We start from the raw sequence: 18,959 nt of genomic DNA on the forward strand, positions 1-18,959 counted from the left end.
CGGCTTGATGGGCAGATGCCCGATAGACGAAGGACTGGGGCCTGTTGGACCTGAAACGATTCATACGTCTCCTTGGCATCTATTGGCAGTGTCGTACATGACTTGTAGAATCTCAAAGCGACGGGTGCTGCTGCTCGTCCACGCAATGTAATCTAAAGGCTCCCATGGCGTCTGGTCGTTGGCACGCCATGAGCAGACAATTCTATGCAGCTTCTGAAGCTTGAATTCTATATTCAGTCAGGCGAAAGAAGCGTCATGAAATAGTGGTCTTCAACACCGGCCATGATGGAAGTACATACTCGGTAGAGTGCACCTATTTTGCAAACATGTGTATCAGGGAATTCAGGGAATCAGCGCTTGGTGCTGCGGCTCGTCGAAATGGTGCAGGGCCATTTTGTCGGTGGCGCCACGCGGCATCCATGAACTGCTGAGATGCATGCATCGAGACGAAGAAGGCGGTCAATGGAGAGCATCATGGAGATCAGGGCAGAGAGGGGGAGGAAATGTTTGCAGAAAAGTCCCGGGCGGGTGACCAGGATCAAGGGTTTCCCCCAGTCGCTCGCCCGCACAATCTTCCCCGATGCAACTATTAGACGAGGTTTTAGAACCAGGTGTTGGATAAAGTGAAACCATGCTCCATGTTGCATTTCCGGACGGACGGCGGACGAACGTGAAATCTCAATCATGGCTGCTGCAGTATCTCGCCCAACCACGTTTTGTTTCCAGCTACTACGCATGGCAGGGTTGCCATGGTATGGCATTCCAATGAACAATTTATTGCCAGCCTTCTTCCCGGCTTCGCCCAATTTGTGTTGGCCAATATGCTGAATCCTATTTCTCCTCGTCGTGTCTGTTCCATGCTCGCCCGCCTTTCATCCGCGTGATTGTTGTCAGTTTTCTACAACACCGCTTGCATGTATATTATCAGGTAGAACTCAACGCTGCCAACACAGCAGAGGTGAAGCTCCTATTCAAAGCCATGAGCTCATCAGGCCCGTCTCACGAAATGTCCAAGCCCGGCATCATGGATACGGACCATGCTGGCATTGGTCGTGACCAAGAGATGGGCAGGGAGGAGCCGGATCAACGACACAGGTCGACGTGGGAAGATGCCCGCAACATGCGTCGAATGGGCAGAACCCAGGAACTGGTTCGGCATTTCCGCTCGTGGTCCATGGTATCATTCGTCGCCCTTGCAACCTCTGCGTGGGAGCTGACACTATTCGGAATCACGCCAGGCCTCACCGACGGCGGACGGCCTGTTCTGGTGTACGGCTTTCTCTGGAACTTTGTCGGCTTCGTCCCAGTCTATCTCAGCATGGCCGAAATGGCCAGTATTGCGCCCATAGCTGGCGCTCAGTATCACTGGGTCAGCGAGTTTGCCCCAGACAGGTACCAAAAGATCTTGAGCTACGTGACGGGGTGAGCAACCAGACCGCTTCCTTTCCATGGTCCATTCCGACGGACGGTGTCTCCTCTAACATTGAAATCATACGGGAGCCAGATGGACCTCGACGCTTGCCTGGCAGGCTGGCAACGCCCAAGGCCTGTTCATCGTCGGTTCGCTTGTACAGAGCGTCATCGCAATAAATGACGGCACCTACTCGCCGGCCAACTGGCATGGAACCCTTCTCGTCATGGCCATGACGGCTATTGCGCTCTGCGCCAACGTCTTTGCCGCCAGACTGCTGCCGTATTGGCAAAACGTCGTCTTTGTTGTTCACATCTTGGCCTACTTTGGTTTTCTGGCTGCCGTCTGGGTCAACGCTCCGAGGGTCGAGTCGAGCCGAGTTTGGTCAGGCTTTGAAAACTCCGGAGGCTGGCCAAGCTTGTCATTGGCCGTCTTGATTGGCCAGATGCCCGGAATCACAGGACTCGTGGGTGTTGATACGGTATGTGATGCTGTCGTCCAGGAGTCAGCCTCAGTCAGTCGCTCAGTCTCACCAGGATCCAACTAACCACTTGACTCCCTCAGGCGGCGCACATGTCAGAGGAAGTGAGAGACGCGGCAAAGAGCATCCCAAGAGTCATGCTCATCACTTTTGCCATCAACTTCACGCTGACCTTTGTCACGCTGGTGACTCTTTCGTATCACATATCCAGTGTGACGGACGCGCTCGGCGATGACACCACGTACCCGGCAATCTACGTTTTGCGGAGGTCAATGTCGCTGCCGTGGCTGAATTTTATGCTCGTCGTCATTGTGCTTCTCCTCATGCTTGGCAACCTGTCGTACTTGACCGCTGTCAGCCGTGACCTATTTGCTTTTGCGCGCGACCGAGGGATCCCTTTCTCGGGGTGGATCGCACGCGTTGACAAGAAGCGAAGCATCCCGACAAATGCTTGCATTCTGTCGGCGGGCGTGAGTGCGTGTCTTAGTCTGATTTACATTGGAAGCCCAGTCGCCTTCTACGCTCTCACCTCGCTTTGCATCGTGTCCCTGCTGCAGTGCTACTCGCTGAGCATTGGGTGCATGCTATATCGACGCGTCTGCCACCCCGAGACAATACCCTACGCCCATTTCTCTCTGGGGAGATACGGAGTGCCCATCAATGCAGTTGCGGTGCTTACGACCACGTGGGGTTTCTTCTGGTGTTTCTGGCCACAAGTGTATCCGGTTACTGCGCCTGGTTTCAACTGGGCATCGCCCATATTTGTTTCGGCGTTGATTGTTGCCATGGTGTATTACGCCTTTCGAGGACGGCACAACTACCACGGCCCCGTTGTTTTGGTTCAAGGTCGGAGGAGGCAAGTGTCTTGACAGGCGTTTCGTCAGTGTTCGGCATGGAAGAGTGGATAAACAAGTCGAAATATTCGTCTACAGATGCCTCAGGAGTTGAATAGTTGCAGCAAAAGTCGAGTTTAAATAGTATTGACTCATTTTGGGTAGTCTCATTTTCCAAGCTAAAGTCCACGTCAATGGCGGCCTTGGTTCAACCCCGGAAATGCTTCCACCTGGCAATCATGTGCCGCAAGTGCCATGCAGGCTTGATACAAGGCGGCCACCTGTCAATGTGGCGTTGCGCCGGCGATATAATTTATCCATGCATCATCACCTTGTGTATTTGAATTTGAGCAACCTAAGTACCAAGGTACCTAGTAGACACTTGAATGACCGAGGTACTAATTACTAGGCTACAAGGTACCAGGTAGGTACTCGCCATTTGGTCTTAAACTTGACTTTTTAATGTTGGGACATTTGGATTCTAACGCAACGACATGGACCTCATCTGCACCTTCCCGATGCACCAGAACGTTAACGTTGTCCCCTGAGATCCGACTCCAACAAGGCACGGGGCTTTTAGTGCTCCATGTCATTGGACCCGCTCGCCGCGGAGCCGAAGCACTTGCAGCCGGAGGCACCAGGTTTGCAGCGGCATTGGTTGGGCGGATGGGCCTGGCACTAGATTCCAGGTTGGCTCATTCATCTCAACGCCAACAGCACATCAGCACTCGAGCAGGAGACGGTTGCCTCCGTAAAGACTTCCCGACCACAAGTTCCCCAGCATCAGTAGCGTGCGATTCTTTTCTTTGTTGGTCCAGCATTGTTTGCATTCCGTATCCTTCCATACATTTCTGCTTAACCAGCGTAAGGAGGTGGCGGGTGACGTTGGCTGATACGTATACCCTTTCTCTGCCTGGCATTCTCGCCACTGGCTTGTTCCAACACGACCCCAAAGGCCAACAAACATCGATTATATTCGTCGTCATGATATAGAACGGAAAACATACATCCCCGGTGCAACTCGACATGGACTATTCCAGCCTTCGTGCCGCAGCCTTGCGGGACGGAGAAGACGAAGAGGCAGTCACCGTCGATACCCGCGCTCTGATAGACAAGGTCCTCGCCAGGTATTCTGGCGAATGGACCACCCTCCGAGAACTTATCCAAAATGCCGCCGACGCCCAGGCCACGACCGTCATTGTGAAATGGGAGACCATCCCTTCCATCCAAGTCCCCCTACCGAACACGACGAATCGATCCGAACTGCTAAAACATGCCATAGCGAACCATACTTTACGGCGCCTGGTCGTGCAAAATGATGGCCAGCCGTTTACAAAAACAGACTGGGGTCGGTTGAAGAGGATTGCAGAGGGCAACCCCGACGAAACCAAGATCGGAGCATTCGGCGTCGGATTCTACAGCGTATTTGCTGACTGCGAAGAGCCCTTTGTGAGCTCCGGAAGCGAAGCCATGGCGTTCTACTGGAAGGGCAACTCTCTCTTCACGAAAAAGTCTCAACTGCCCGAGGACAAGGCTAGCAGGAATACTGCCTTTGTATTGGATTACAGGAACACAACGACCCCATTGCCGAACCTCCTCTCAGTTGGTCAGTTTCTTGCCACGAGCCTGACCTTTGTGGCCCTGCAAAATATTGAGTTTTGGATTGACGATTATCAAATATTATCCTTGAAGAAGAAATCCTCTCCTCCTGCAGACCTGTCTTTGCCTCGAGACCTGGAAGCGAGGACGAAAGAAGGCCTCATGAAGGTCATTGGTGTTGACAGGACCAGAACTCAAATAGATGCCTCATACATGAGTGTTATCGGGTGGAAACCACAAACCACGGCGTCAAATGCAAAAAATCCAGATTCATACAGCTCAAGCGAAGCGCCATCTCTTCGATCCTTTTTTGCACGGCTAACCGCAACTGCCTCACAGGCCGGATTGCGCTCCAAGGCGCAGAGCGAGGATAATCTGGTGCAGCCACAAATTGCCGAGGATGTGACCAAGCCGAATACATCTACAATATTCTTGAGCGCCACTTCCGCCTCCATACGAACCAATGTGTCGTCTTCTTTTGCTTCTGAACTCGAGAGAGCCACCAAGAAGCTTCCGCCGAAGACAACAAAGATCTCCGTCCTGACGGCGTCATATGACGAAGCTGGGGCGTCTGGGAGCTCCGCTACTGATGCCGCCCTTCTAAAGGCTACAGATGTCTTCGCTTCCGTTCTGCCGAATAAGAAGCCCGGGGGCCGTATTTTTATTGGATTTCCAACCATGCAGACAACCGGTGCTGGGATGCATGTCTCGGCACCATCAGTCATTCCGACCGTGGAACGAGAAGCCATTGATCTTAACGCAAGATGGGTCAGGACCTGGAACGTGGAGCTCCTTCGAGCAGCTGGAATTGTGACCAGATTGGCATTTTCCAATGAAATGAACGATTTGAGTCGCAGGATGCAAACAGCTGTCGAAAATGGCAAGAAAATTTCCGACACCATCATCTCCAAGTTTATGCCAGAGGCCCTCCACACTCTGAAAACGTTCACATTCAGTGACTCGACACCTAGCAATCAGGTCGGTCAGATAATGGAAGAAGCCTTTTGGACATGTTTCAATAAGGCGTCCATTGAAATGTTCTCCAGCCAAGGTGTGCTACAGACCACACATGTTCGCCTCGGATCGGATGAGCTCAATGGTTTTGTGGAGAGCATTCCTGTTATCCCCGAAGAGATGAAGAGCTCCCCGTTTGTTAAGAAATTGATAGACTTTGGCCTCATATCTCACATTACGGTCACTGATGTCAAGAAGGAGCTTGAAGCAAAGGCGCTGAGCAAATCTCAAATGATCAAATTCATCTCCTGGGCAGGAAAGAAGAGTTTGAGCGGCGAGCTCGACCCTGGCAGTAGAGCCGCATTGCTCGAGGTTGCTGTTGCGACGATGGGTGACGGAGAATCCCAAGGCGGCATTGTCGCACTTGGCAGCATCACAAACTACTTGAGTCTAAGCATCATTCCGGCGCATATGCCAATACCACCAACAACTGTTCCGTTCTCTCTCACGACCAACTCTCACCATTCTGAACTTCAGGCTCTGGGTTGGGAACCACTAGAGGTCCTGCCTTGGTTCCGCTATTTACTAGAAACGACGAACCATAGACCAGACGAGGAGAGCGTGACGAAATCTTCAAAGTTCGCTGTACAGGTGCTCATTATTCTTGCCAAGAACTGGGATACAATCGCCAACAAGGATAAGACGGCCCTGGCCTCGCTGGTTCAAAGCCATGCGGTAATGCCTACCAAGCTGGGTTTGAAACGACCCGGGGAATCATTCTTTCCGTCTGTCAAGTTATTTGATGACCTGCCCATTATCCAAGGATGTGAAAAGGTCAAGGATAAATTCTTGGTAGCTGTTGGTGTGCGAAAGACAGTAGACCTGGAAACTATTTTTACACGACTACTGACCCATTCTGGCGACAGCAGTCAGAAGAAATGGAGTCATATGGAGCTTATCAAGTACCTGGCTTCTGTACAGAATGATATCCCTTCTGATGATCTCAAGAAATTGACAGAAACAAGATTCTGCCCTGCCGAAGCGGGGCCCAAAGGAATGGAATCAACAGAGGCATCAAAGTCACTGTACAAAGTGTCTGAGCTCTTTGAGCCCAAAGACTCACTTCGTGTTCTCAGACTTCCCATTCTGCAGTGGCCAGGCCCTCCTGGTAGCTTTCGTGCTAGCAGTCCTGAGGCGAGATTCTTGACTGTGCTTGGATTGCGGGCGTTTCCCTCCGTACCAGAACTTGTGGAAATGATGGCAGCCAAAGATGATGCATTGCGCAACTCGGCCATGACCTATTTTATTGCAAATCACCACATTAACCGGTACGGAGTGTTTGATATGAGCGAGGCCCGCAAGCCTATTCTCCCCTTGCAAGGCAGTACACAGCTTGTAGCACCTTCAGCATGTTTTACGAACGAGAGAGCCGCGGTTCTTGGTTTCCACATCCTTAGAAGGGACCTTCATGACCACGCAAATGTAAGAGCCCCCCCCCTAATCCATATTCCGCGGAATTGCAAGTTGACAAATCGTAGAAATTCGGTGTTGCCCGTGATCCTCCAATGGTCGATTGCGTCAACCGTCTCCTAGCCAGTCCGCCCAAAGACCAGCAATCGGCCACCACCTTGTTTGGCTACTTTGCCTCTCGGATTAGCGAAGTCCGCGAAAATAGCCTAGCCAAGCTCAGAAATTCTCCTATTGTGCCAGTCTCGAGGCCAAGCATGGTTGGGTCATCCACGACGTCTAGCGAGAAGGTATCCTACATCAACCCATCTCGGGCATATTTGGGAAAGTCTGTAACATATGGCGATATTTTTGACTTTGTCGACTTTGGCCAGGAAGCGAACTCGTTCCTGTTTCACTGTGGAGCAAAGAGCGAGCCTACCAAGCTTGAAGTTGCACATATGACATGCACTGAACCTGCGAGGCTACTCAGCGTGCTGCAAAGCCCAGAGAGATACATGGATCTCCTCAAATCTCTTGCCGAAGCATCGTCCACTCTTCATCGCGACAAGGAGCTGTGGCGCAAACTAAGGATGGCCCCTTGTCTGCTGGCGTATAAGGAAATAGCGCCGGCAAACAAAGGCGATTTGATAGACCTGGACGAGGATGAAACACCAATCAAGCAATATCAGCTGGCCTCGGCCAGTCAAATTGTAGTCGTGGACGATATTATCAGCTACCGGCTGTTCAAGGAATACTTAGTTTGCGCCCCAGAAGAGGACGCCCTGGAAACATTTTATCTCCAACTAGGCGCTGAGAAGCTTAGCAGTATCGTCCAGGAAGATGTACGGATTGGCCCACATACGGCTAAGCTGAAAAAGGCAGAACAACTTCGGAAGCATGTTGTGGAGAGATCAAAAATCTTTCTCTACGAGTACGCAAGCTATCGACGCGATGCTGTCAAGCACGACGCCAAGTGGCTCGAGAAGAACTTTCGTGTAGAGATGGTTCGCTCCGTAGCTCTGCGCCGCACATTGAAAGGGCATCGACAATCACATACAGAGAAACGTTCCGCGGCTGGTGCCTATGAGGATCGAGCCTGGGTCTTGTACGTCGCCGATGACAATCAGCCAGATATGTACCAAGTAGGGCAGGCCGTCTGCCAAATGCTCCTGAACCGGCCGAACCAACAAGCCTACCTATTCTTTGAACCATTCCTTACATTGGACCTTTTTGGTCTCCGGGCACGTGGTTACAATGTGGACCGTATCCTCCGTGCTAAAGCTGCCGAGGCAAGGATAGCGGAAGAGGAGAGACGGAAAGCACTACAAGAAGAGCAGAAGAGGATCCAAGAAAGGGAGCAGGATTGGGCCCAACAGGGGAAAGCAACCGACGATAGCAAGATTCGCGAACTCCCAAGCGCAGCCGAGGCAGCCAGGCAAGTTGCTCGCACTCCAGAACAGCCGGCCAAACCGATTATGCCGGGTGCATGGGGCTCACCGGATGATTCTGCGACGGACAACTCACAGCAGTCAAGGAAGGGGGGTGGTCTGTTTTCCAGCCTCAGTCGCAAGCTAGGATTTGACAGCCAAGATGGAAGTAAGGATGAAGCCAAGAACCAGCTGGAACAATTTATAGAGAACAACACCACGCAAAACGGGGCTATTTCATCCACTGGACCGCAGCAAGATGATGCCAGACGCCCCCAACAAGATGATGGGCGGGTCACTAGTCCTGCTGTAGTGCAGCAAAATCTCCTCAACGCCGTCAAAGCGACTCGAGCCCACGGATCTGACCATGTCTTCTCGGAGCCCAAGGTCAACCAGGTCAAGGAACAAGCCACATATTGCGATAAAGCTCCGGCTCAAAACATCACGTTTGCGGCAGAGTCTTCTAATGGAATGAAGGTATATGTAGCAAAGTCTATGCAAGGCGACGCAGCAACCTTCTTGTCGGCCAACACCGGCCCAATCAATTCCTTCGCGTCGCTGCTAGTCGAGATTGGTGGCATCTACTCGGTGTCGCCCAAGGTTTTGCACATATTCTACGACGAATCAGGGGGGACTATTGCATTTAATACGGGCGGCAGCATATTCTGTAACTTTCGGTTCTTTCTACAATTGCATGCTGCACAGGTCCAGAGTGGAAGCGGCAAAGCTGAAGCTGCTACCTGGTGGTGGGTTGTGCTGGCTCACGAGTTGGCTCACAACCTTGTGTCGCCACACAATTCGGATCACAGCTACTATACGTAAGTCTTATACATGTGTCAATTGTTGTCAGCCTTGAGTCACTAACAAGATAATAGGGAGTCATTTATCCAGCAATACATGGCAAAGATGGTTGCCAAGGTCACGCAAATGGCTGGCACCGGACCACCCCCCGCCGTGCCACCACACCTTCCCCGACTACCGGCTCACGCCGCTTCTGCTCAATCCGAAATGCCGCCGCCGCCGCCATATTCGCTCAATTCAAACAGGCGGGATAATATGTTTGGTTGAAATGTACTTTTTGCTTGGCGTTAGAACGAGATGAGTGTACATACATAGCCCAGCCTGGGCGTCGTGTTATAGACTTTGTGTTGTGCATAGAACCATCTTATGAGAAATGATAGATGCCATAGTAATAGCCTTGATGTTATCAATAAATCAATTCCCACCTACTAGAGCTTCCCAGTGTCGTGGACGAGGTCCGTCGCGTGTGGTAGTACAAGTCAAGTGCATGTGACCCCACACGTGACCGTAAATTGACTCCGACAACCAAGACTCCATCGACCCCATCACGACAACCTCATCCCACCAGCTAGCTACCAAGACCACCTGCGAGCGGCAGCAAACTACCAATTCCCTCGCTCAATTCAATCCACACGGTCAATCACCCTCCGGAGCGACCTACCACCCACCATGGTTCACCGCATCGCATTCTGGAGCTGCTTCGGTTCGTTGTCCCTCCCGTCCCCCAACGAAATGTCGCCAGTCTGGAAAAAAAAAGCAGAGCTAACGTCGGCGGCGATGCAGGCCTCGCCGTGCGCTTCTGGCAGGTCGGAATCGAGATGCGCCCCTTCTTCAACAAGTCTTCGCTGTGGGCGTACCCGGCGTACGCTCTGGGCGGCGCCTCGTTCGGATACTGGCTGCAGGGCATCGACGACAAGCAGAGCGCCATGCTGAGCGAGCGCAAGGCGTTCCTGCTCGAGAAGCGCAAGAGGAAGGCGGAGAGGGAGGCTGGCGATGCGAGGGGCGATGCGGCTGCTCTGCAGTAGGGAGTTAGGAGTGGAGGGGGGGGGCCGTTACGGCCAGCGACGACTGGGCTACGGCCGGGCTGATGTGTCTTCTAGGCCCTCATAAGATAGGGTGAAATTTGGGGTTGTAAGAGTTGTACATATGGGGTAGAGCGCATGGAATACAGAGGTTTCTTTTGATGCTTGTATTTGATTTTGAGACGGCGCGGTCACAATGATACACCGTGGATGAAAAGGCTAGTAGTAGTGGGATATTACATGGCTTCTATATTTTTCCCTTCTTTTTTTGGTTCTTGTCTAGTCTACAGCTCCTCCAATTTGCGCAAGATGGCAGTCACCGACATGGCTGACAAGCTGCCCAGCTCAGTGACGACGATGGATAGGAATTTATCCCTTGTGGTGTCGAACAGCAGCCTGCATTCTTCGCCTGTGCTTCTCTCGGGATCGATTTCGTTATACGTGAGAGAGTCGATGGACACTCGATCTGTCAAGTTGATTGTTTCGCTGAGCGCCACGACTCGGAGGCCCAGATCGGTCGCAACGGTGGCAACGTCACAGGTACCTGCGCGAGCGTACATGGAGCCGTTGCTGAACATGGCCTCTGCGGCGGCGAATACAACGGTAGCTTCTTGCAGATTTGATCGCAGGGCACCCATATCCGAGGCGTAGGTGACGGGGATGCCGGCGGCGGCTAGGTTCTTTGCGTGTTCAAGACCCACGCGGTCGAATGGGTCGTCGACAAGAATGACCTTGAACTGCTTTCCGTCCGACTTGGCCTGCAGGAGCGAGCGCTCGACGAGCTTGTGGTGAGCATACGTCAGGATGACCTCGTCATCTTGAATCATGTCCGCTGCCGTCTTGACAATAACAAAGTCGGCAAGGATGATGCGCTCGCGGATAAAGGTGTCAATGGCCTGACAGAGAACCTTCTTGGCATCGCTGTCGGGCAGATCAATGTCGATTTTGCTAATCTGGAGCTTGAGCCATCTGATGGCGTTACCCATGGAGAAACACATTGGTCGACAGGCGGTGAGGTACTCGATTTGAGGGTTGAGAACGTGTGAGGTGAAGTGGCGAGAGAATGTGTTGCTGTGGGGAGTGGTGTAGGCATCGATGACCTAGGCCCTTTTGTCAGAAACGTGCATAGCGTAGAGAAGGCGAAGAAAGAGACAACCATGTTTTGGGGGGCTCATACCTTTTTGAAGGCCAGAAGAGTAGCTTCAAGTCTCGTGGTACTATCGCTAATTGCAAACGTGCTCATCTGCTGGCCCAGCGCCAGCACAACGGGATGAACGTCCTTGTCTGCCTGTGTGATGGCAATCCTCCTCGCCATGGACAAGTGGCTATAGCATTCTGAAATCTTGGGCTTCACAACCTCCTTCGCAACAGGCGGCAGCACAGAGCGCGAAGCAGACCTGTGATGGCTCGGCACAGGGAGACCACCTTGTTTGGGGTTGTTTGCCTTGCTCTTGCCAGATTTTGCGTCGCCAGTAGCGCCTTGTCCCCCGGGAGGTCCAGCAGGTGCTGCGACCTGCGCAACCTTTGCCTGTGCTCTCCTAGCTGCCTTTTCCTCCTTGGCTCTCTTCTTCAGCTCAGCATTTGATAGAGTCTTCTCGCCGGGGGCGTCTGAGGATGCAGCTTGGTCTGGTTGCTGGGGGGTTTTAGGCTGGCCCCGGGTTTTCTGGTCTTTCTTCGCGGCGGCGTCGCCTACGGGAGCGGTCTGGCCGCCCTCTGTAGCCATGAGGGTCGGAAGGGGAGTGTTGTTGAATTTTGTCAATAGGATTATGATTATGCCTGGTGGTGTTTGAGCTGCGTGCTAGGGAGGGGCACAACAGGGAGTCGGTGAGAGCAGTTCGTTCGGCTCAGGCGTATTGTTAAGTGAAGAATCGCTAGCTAGACGTGTTGCGGGATGCAGTTTCGAAGTTGACGGAAATTAGCAAGTTGAGTGTGCAAAATGGCGAAGCTGGCGTCTGGTCTTTTTAACTTGCCGCTGGCCAAAGTTTGAGTCACCGCAGTTGAGTGGAGGGATGCCCCGCGCTAAGGAGCTGCCCACACGCAAGTGGCTCAACACTTGTGCGTCGATGTGCAGGAGTGCAGGAATCATGGTCGAAGGACTAGCGAGCTTGAGAAGTGCTTTTGGACTGACGATAAAATCTAATGGGCTTTATTTTGAGGGTCTGAGATGGTGTGTATATACCTAGGTTTATTGACTGTCGATACCATAATTGCCAAATGGCCCAAGTGCACTTTTGCTCTCCGTTCATGTTTTTAATATTGCCCTGCGTACTAACTAACCACCAAACGCCCACGAGAGAGTTGCGGCCAAACATTGAAGTGCCCAAGAAATTTCAGCACCGATACCTCGAGCTCTGTGTCGAGCTGCACCTGCATCACGACGGATGGAACGTCGAAAAAAAGAAGTTCCATATATTTCTATTCATGGACGCGTGACCTAGGGAGATTAAATTTCGAAGGACACCCCAAGCTAGGGCACTAGCATCACCACCACTCGTCACGGCGGGAAATTCATCACATAACCCCGTGCGCCCCCAACCACAGTCCGCATCTTGCCCTGATCGAGGCATGAAAACAGAATCGGGCAGTTAAGGTACCTAGTAGGTATTGGAAACGACATCACTTTCTCCATACACAGTACTGTCTCCTGCATTCCTACTCTCGAGCCCCGTTCCTCCCACCTACTCTAGACCCTTCTTCACGCCAGCCTCAAACGGACCAGTCGCAATGAAAGACAAAAGTCAAAGTGTTCCAAAAATTCCCTGCCCGAATAAATCAAACAGGAGCGGTTTTGTTATAGTTTTCAACTAGCAAAATTCCTCTCTCAGCTCATCGCTTCAGGGAGAAGGAAAACGCCCGTGCACTTGGATGGAGAGGAAAGGAAGAAAAGAAGACTGAAAGGACGGGGCGCAGGGCGACATTTTATAGGCAAAATTTCCTCGCCCCAGATCAGCATGCTTATGTAAGTAATTTCATGTTGCTTGTTTGGCCTGCAGGCACGGGTGGACAGGGGCGGCTTCTGAGCTTCTGATTGGTTGGTATTGCCAGGCATCAACTGTGACTTCCACAGCCGCACGTGGAAAAATGCAGATTCGCGGCGCCATTTTTGACCAGATATCACGCAAGGGGAACTTTATCGACGGACGAGAATCTTACACAGGGAGATTCCGCGTAGTACTGGCTTGGGATTATCCTTTCTGGTGCTGTCTCTGCTTTTTGCTTTCTGAACTATCTGGAGTGCAAGGTTCTTTAGCTGTGCACTCGGCTTGCAGGCAGCCTGTTGATTTGTTGTGCAAACACCGAAAACCTTGTTAATAAATTGAACCAAATTAGTGAATAACCGGCTCAATTTTGCAGCTCAAATATGCCTCGTGGCGTTTTTGATGGCTCCGAAATCGTACTCCAGACAGGTCTAGTCCCGTAGATGCTCTCCAGCCACACGACAGATTCACGGATGGCATCCATAAGCTCACAGCAGCACCTAAATAGATAAAATATGCAGCAAAAATTACTCCGCACGGCAGGGTGATTTGTATATTCCAAAGACTAAGAATATGTACAGAATACCGTATCAAACCGCGCGGGGTGATGCTAAATCTCCCGACGCAGTGCCGAGGTGAATTGAGTCACGGGTCACGACACTGCACCAGATATCCGGCCACGGACTTGTTCACGCAAAACTTCACCTCGTCACATCACCCCCAAGATGAAGTTTGCTCGCGCCTTTTCCACCAACGGCGTCCCGGCCAACAAGGTCAAATTTGTCCCTACCTCAGGCACCTATCCCAAGGGCTTCTCAGCCGCCGGTGTCTTCTGTGGCGTGAAGCCGGGGAACACCAGCAAGCCCGACATTGCTCTGGTGACGTCGGATCGCGACTGCGCTGCCGCGGCCGTCTTCACCAAAAACAAGTTCCAGGCTGCTCCCGTCACCTTCAGCCGAACCTTGCTTCAGAGAAAATCCAATGCTGGTCTGCGAAGCGTCATTGTCAACTCGGGCAATGCGAATGCCGTGACCGGCATCGGAGGCCTTCAAGATGCCGCCAGGATGGCCGAGACGACTGACCAGCGGGTCGGCACCGAGAACTCAACAATCGTCATGAGCACAGGAGTCATTGGTCAGAGGTGAGGCGCGAACTGCTCGAGGCTCATTGCCTTGTTTGAGACTACGTTGACAAACGTGCATTGCAGGCTGCCCATTCAAAAGATTGTCGACCATATTCCCCTGGCCATCCATCGCGCCGGCGCCACCCACAAGGACTGGCTCAACTGCGCAACGGCCATTTGCACAACTGATACCTTCCCAAAGCTCATGTCCAGGCCGTTTGAGCTCCCTTCTTCTCCGGGGATCGAGTACCGCATTGCGGGCATGACCAAGGGTGCCGGCATGATGGCGCCCAACATGGCGACGCTCTTGGCCATCTTGGCCACGGATGCGCCCATTGCCCCCGGCATCATGACCAATGTTCTTCGACGCGCCGTCAACAGGTCCTTCAACTCCATCACCGTGGACGGGGACACCTCCACCAACGATACCGTCGCGCTGTTGGCAAACGGCGCCGCAGGCGGCAAGGAGGTGTCGTCCGAGCAGTCGCCCGACTACGATGCCTTCCAGACGGTACTGACCGACTTTGCCACTGACCTGGCCAAGTACCTTGTCCGCGACGGCGAGGGCGCCACCAAGTTTGTCACCATTCGCGTGGTCAACAGCGCGTCTGAAGAATCCGCCCGCCAAGTCGCGCGAGCCATTGCCCTCTCGCCGCTGGTCAAGACTGCGCTCTACGGCAGGGACGCCAACTGGGGCCGTATTCTGTGCGCGGCTGGCTACTCGCTCATCTCCAAGCCCGGGCAGCCTGTCAATGACGTTCCCGAGATTGTCCCCGAGAAGACGAGCGTTTCGTTCATCCCCACCGACGGGTCCAAGGAGCTCAAGCTGCTGGTAAATGGTGAGCCGGAGGTTGTCGATGAGAAGCGGGCGAGCGAGATTCTAGAGATGGAAGACTTGGAGATCCTAGTGTCTCTGGGCACTGGTGATGAGAGTGCCGTGCACTGGACCTGCGACTTGAGCCATGACTATGTTACCATCAATGGTGATTACCGGACCTGAGTGTTGAACAATGTCTTGGTTACAGGAACCCGAGGCCTGTTGGCAGTTTTATAGAATCTTTCCGAGGCGTTTCATATCCAAGCACACGCCTTTATCACTGCGATAGAATGCATGCCGCGTTAACACACACCAGGCACTGCCAATAAAGTGGGAATATGAGAACTTTTTTTTGGCCTCTAGATTGTAAACCCCGTCTGTTCAAGACATTTAAACTCCGACATGTATCTAACGTAAAAGCCAACCCACCCCGTTCAAGCGCTCAGTGTACCCTTCGTGCTAGGAACCTCACCCTCCTTGCCCTTAACCCTCGTCGTAGCCATCCTGATAGCCACAGCCAAGGCCTTGAACGCACTCTCGGCCCGGTGGTGGTCATTGTCGCCCCGCAGGCAGTCGACGTGCAGAGTCACCCGGGCGCCCTGCGCAAAGCTCTGCAGGCAGTGAGGAACCATCTCGGTGCTCAGCTTCCCCAGCCACTCGCGCTTCAACCCCAGGTCAATCACGCTGTAGGGACGGTTGGACAGGTCGACGACGGCGCGGGAAAGGGCCTCGTCCAGCGGCGCATATGCGTATCCGAACCGGGCGACGCCGGCGAGACTCCCGAGTGCCTGGTTGAAGGCGTATCCGAGAGCAATGCAGCAGTCTTCAGCGGTGTGGTGGTCGTCAACTATCCGCAGAGCCGGGTCAGCTTTCTATGCACGGTTCGAATTTTTGGAAGGGGGCAAACGAACTGTGAAGATCGCCCTCGCAGTTGATTGCGAAACTCCAGCCCGCGTGCTTGGCTAGCGCGTGGAGCATGTGGTCGAGGAAGCCGATTCCGGTGTTCACGGAGATGATTTGCGACTTGCTGGACTGGGAGGCGTGGCCGGTGGTGGCCTTGAGCAGACGGGCATCCGTGTCGGCTGGGAATTCGCCGCCGTCGAGGTTGATGGCGAGTTGGATCTTGGTCTCGTTGGTGTCGCGGGCGAGAGCCGCCGATCGGACGGGGAGGGGGGATCCCATTGTGTTGAATTGACTGGGTTGTGCTTGTGGGTGTTTGAATCGGGTCTCGTAAGAAGGGATGGAGGGGAATTATGCCGTTGGAAATAATTTATGGATGGCTGACCCAATGTGAGTCGAATTGGTAGTCCGTCATTGAGGGTCCTGCATCGGCGACGGCCACTCTTGGGTCGACTTTTGCCAACATTGAATGCTAGCTGCAAACAAAAATGGAGGACTTTGGGGGGGGCGTGTGCGCTGGAGCTACCAGACCCCGCTGGTCTTCAGCCCACGCCCCTGGAGGCTGGAGCTGTCGACTGTTGTGCTGCATGTGCCCAGTTGTTGCACCACCAATTGAGACGCGCTTCGCATCGCGCTTGCAACAAACACCGGTTGACTTCAATGTTGGGCTGGTGATTGCAAACGGGCAACACCATGCCGCCTCGGACCCCGCGACACCACCGTCTACAATAAGTCTTATTGCTCCATTTCTTCTCCCACCCATGGGCGCCACAGTATGGAAAAATTCTTGAGGGATTGGCGGCAAGATGCCTTGAACAAAGCCCAGTACGATGCGGCCATTTTTATCGGCGACAAGCTCTTGGCCCTGACCAGTCAGTCCTGTCCTTGAACAAGTCTCTCGTGCTCTACATCAAGCCCTAACGCAGTCATCTATATCACATCTCCAGACGACGACCAGGACGCTTTTTGGCTCGCCCAAGTCCACTTTGCTACGGGCAACTACACTCGCGCTCAAGCCTTCCTCTCCAAACAGGACCTCATCTCCCGGAACCCATCCTGTCGCTACCTCGCAGGCCACTGCCTTATCAAGCAGTCTCGCTACGAAGAGGCGCTCGTGGTTCTCGGAGAACGGAACCCTACGCACCTGATATCCAACGGCGGGAGCAACAAGCGCAAGTCACAGCCCCGCCACGGCAATCGGCGGCGTGATGGCGAGGTGGACGAGGAAGAGGCCGCCAACCGACGATTCGAGGCCGCCATGTGCTTCCTGAGGGGGATATGCTACGCCAAACAAAACGCATTTGATCGAGCCAAGGAATGCTACAAGGACGCTGTGCGGATCGATGTTCGGTGTTTTGAGGCTTTCCAACAGCTGATGAAGAATTCGCTGCTGTCGCCAGACGAAGAATGGCAGTTCCTCGAGAGCTTGGACTTTGACTCGATATCCGTTTCGGGAGACGTATCTTCGTCGCAGGAAGCTGCAGACTTTACCAAGATGCTTTACACTACCAGGCTGTCAAAATACCGAAACCCAGCTGCTTTCGAGACGGCGTACGATTCTCTCTCGACACATTATCATTTAGCCACAAACCCCGACCTTCAACTGGCGCGGGCTGACCTTTTGTACACGCAATGCCGCTACCAGGACGCTCTCGCCATTACCAACGCGATCCTGCAAGAGGACAAGTACAATTTCTCCATTTACCCAGTGCATCTCGCCTGCCTGTACGAGCTCAGAATGAAGCACCTGCTCTTTCTTGTGGCGCATGACCTCGCCGACACACACCCCGAGGAGCCATGCACGTGGTTGGCGGTCGGTGTCTACTATTTTGCGATTGACAAGATTGCGGAAGCCCGTCGATATTTTAGTAAAGCTAGTATGATGGATGCTCATTTCGGACCGGCCTGGATTGGCTTTGCGCACACCTTCGCCGCCGAGGGAGAGCATGACCAGGCCATCTCGGCGTATTCGACCGCCGCACGCCTCTTCATGGGCACTCACTTGCCGCAGATTTTTCTGGGCATGCAAAACCACGCCCTCAACAACATGGCGCTGGCGGAGGAATTCCTCAAGACGGCATACGGTTTGTGCAAGACGGACCCATTGCTGCTCAACGAGATGGGCATTGTCAAGTACCACCAGGACCGTCCCCGAGATGCCGTGCAATACTTTGAGGCGGCTCTTGACATTGCCGAAGAGATCAACAGCGAACCGGGGGCATGGGTTGCCACCAAGACAAACCTGGGCCATGCGTACAGACGACTCCGGCAATTCAATAAGGCGCTGGATGTGTTCAACGACGTGCTAAGGCTGGGCGGTAAGGACGCGGCCATCTTCAGCGCAAAGGGCCTCATCCTGATGGAGCAGAACCGGCCGGAAGAGGCGGTGTCGGTGCTGCATCAGGCGCTAGCCATCAACCCGCAGGACAGCATCGCCACGGAACTCTTGAACAAGGCGCTCGAGGAGACGGTGTTGGCAGATGGCGCTGCGGAGGAGGAGGCGGACGATCTGGCCGATTTCGAAAGCCACCTGGATCAGAGAAAGTTGGAGGCGGCGCAACGAGTCAATGGACGCCGGGCTGGGCGCGGCATGCTCGACAAGGGCAAAGGGAGGGTCACTAGAAGAAGGACCTTGCTGGACGACGAGGACAAAGGCGAGAGCATGATGGAAATGACGGACGAGGACGAGTAAGAAAGGGACGGCATTGGGGCGGCGAGAGGCATGCATCTTGATATGGTTTGCAGACGGCGTTTGATGGGGCTTTTTTTTGGTAATGGCATACTTGGTAGGTATATTTCAAAATGGAAGCGCTCGATTTTACGTTGTTTACTGCAAACGGGGGCAGCATCTAACAGGTTTCTCGTGTGCTCAATCTCTGTGGCCTGCCGTGTATCCTCTCGGAGCCTCGCGTTTGATGGATGACGGCCGATGAGAAGCCTCTTGACATGTCACACGTGGCATGGCATGTCAGAGTCGTCGTCGGCCTTTGGAGGTGCAAGCTGCCCGCCAGACCCGCACCTGTCAACTTGGGAAGTCAGCCCACCACCAGCAGCCGAGAGCCGGTAGTCCCCACTCGTGCTCTCTGCGGGGCGCGTCATCACGAACAGCGCCGGGCTGATTGGCCGCTTGTTAGTCGACGGGACATGATCACCACGAGCATTTG

At 53.4% G+C, this 18,959-nt stretch overlaps 7 protein-coding genes across 7 annotated transcripts; 5 read left to right on the plus strand and 2 right to left on the minus strand.

Moving 5' to 3' along the window:
- Nucleotides 1-979: 979 nt before the first annotated feature.
- Nucleotides 980-2,761, plus strand: G6M90_00g061940 (uncharacterized protein; the record flags this gene model as incomplete). The annotated part of the gene is made up of 3 exons (XM_014687193.1): nt 980-1,422; nt 1,505-1,892; nt 1,976-2,761. 3 exons carry the CDS (start codon nt 980-982, stop codon nt 2,759-2,761), a joined length of 1,617 nt encoding a protein of 538 aa, XP_014542679.1.
- A 990-nt stretch (nt 2,762-3,751) lies between these two features.
- G6M90_00g061950 (uncharacterized protein) lies at nt 3,752-9,222 on the plus strand (the record flags this gene model as incomplete). Its single annotated transcript, XM_014687192.1, has 3 exons — nt 3,752-6,760; nt 6,817-8,972; nt 9,030-9,222. The coding sequence occupies 3 exons, from the start codon at nt 3,752-3,754 to the stop codon at nt 9,220-9,222; spliced, it is 5,358 nt and encodes a 1,785-aa protein (XP_014542678.1).
- A 402-nt stretch (nt 9,223-9,624) lies between these two features.
- G6M90_00g061960 (uncharacterized protein) lies at nt 9,625-9,980 on the plus strand (the record flags this gene model as incomplete). Its single annotated transcript, XM_014687191.1, has 2 exons — nt 9,625-9,658; nt 9,739-9,980. The coding sequence occupies 2 exons, from the start codon at nt 9,625-9,627 to the stop codon at nt 9,978-9,980; spliced, it is 276 nt and encodes a 91-aa protein (XP_014542677.1).
- A 281-nt stretch (nt 9,981-10,261) lies between these two features.
- G6M90_00g061970 (uncharacterized protein) lies at nt 10,262-11,700 on the minus strand (the record flags this gene model as incomplete). The annotated part of the gene is made up of 2 exons (XM_014687190.1): nt 10,262-11,077; nt 11,155-11,700. 2 exons carry the CDS (start codon nt 11,698-11,700, stop codon nt 10,262-10,264), a joined length of 1,362 nt encoding a protein of 453 aa, XP_014542676.1.
- Nucleotides 11,701-13,680: 1,980 nt separating this feature from the next.
- Nucleotides 13,681-15,078, plus strand: ArgJ (Arginine biosynthesis bifunctional protein ArgJ; the record flags this gene model as incomplete). The annotated part of the gene is made up of 2 exons (XM_014687189.1): nt 13,681-14,096; nt 14,163-15,078. 2 exons carry the CDS (start codon nt 13,681-13,683, stop codon nt 15,076-15,078), a joined length of 1,332 nt encoding a protein of 443 aa, XP_014542675.1.
- Nucleotides 15,079-15,329: 251 nt separating this feature from the next.
- On the minus strand, nt 15,330-16,077 carry his3_2 (Imidazoleglycerol-phosphate dehydratase; the record flags this gene model as incomplete). Its single annotated transcript, XM_014687188.1, has 2 exons — nt 15,330-15,742; nt 15,807-16,077. 2 exons carry the CDS (start codon nt 16,075-16,077, stop codon nt 15,330-15,332), a joined length of 684 nt encoding a protein of 227 aa, XP_014542674.1.
- A 493-nt stretch (nt 16,078-16,570) lies between these two features.
- Nucleotides 16,571-18,487, plus strand: cut9 (Anaphase-promoting complex subunit cut9; the record flags this gene model as incomplete). Its single annotated transcript, XM_066130733.1, has 2 exons — nt 16,571-16,667; nt 16,722-18,487. The coding sequence occupies 2 exons, from the start codon at nt 16,571-16,573 to the stop codon at nt 18,485-18,487; spliced, it is 1,863 nt and encodes a 620-aa protein (XP_065986836.1).
- Between the last annotated feature and the right edge of the window lie 472 nt (nt 18,488-18,959).

The sequence above is a fragment of the Metarhizium brunneum genome, chromosome 3, assembly GCF_013426205.1.
Source record: "Metarhizium brunneum chromosome 3, complete sequence".
Lineage (NCBI taxonomy): Eukaryota > Fungi > Ascomycota > Sordariomycetes > Hypocreales > Clavicipitaceae > Metarhizium > Metarhizium brunneum.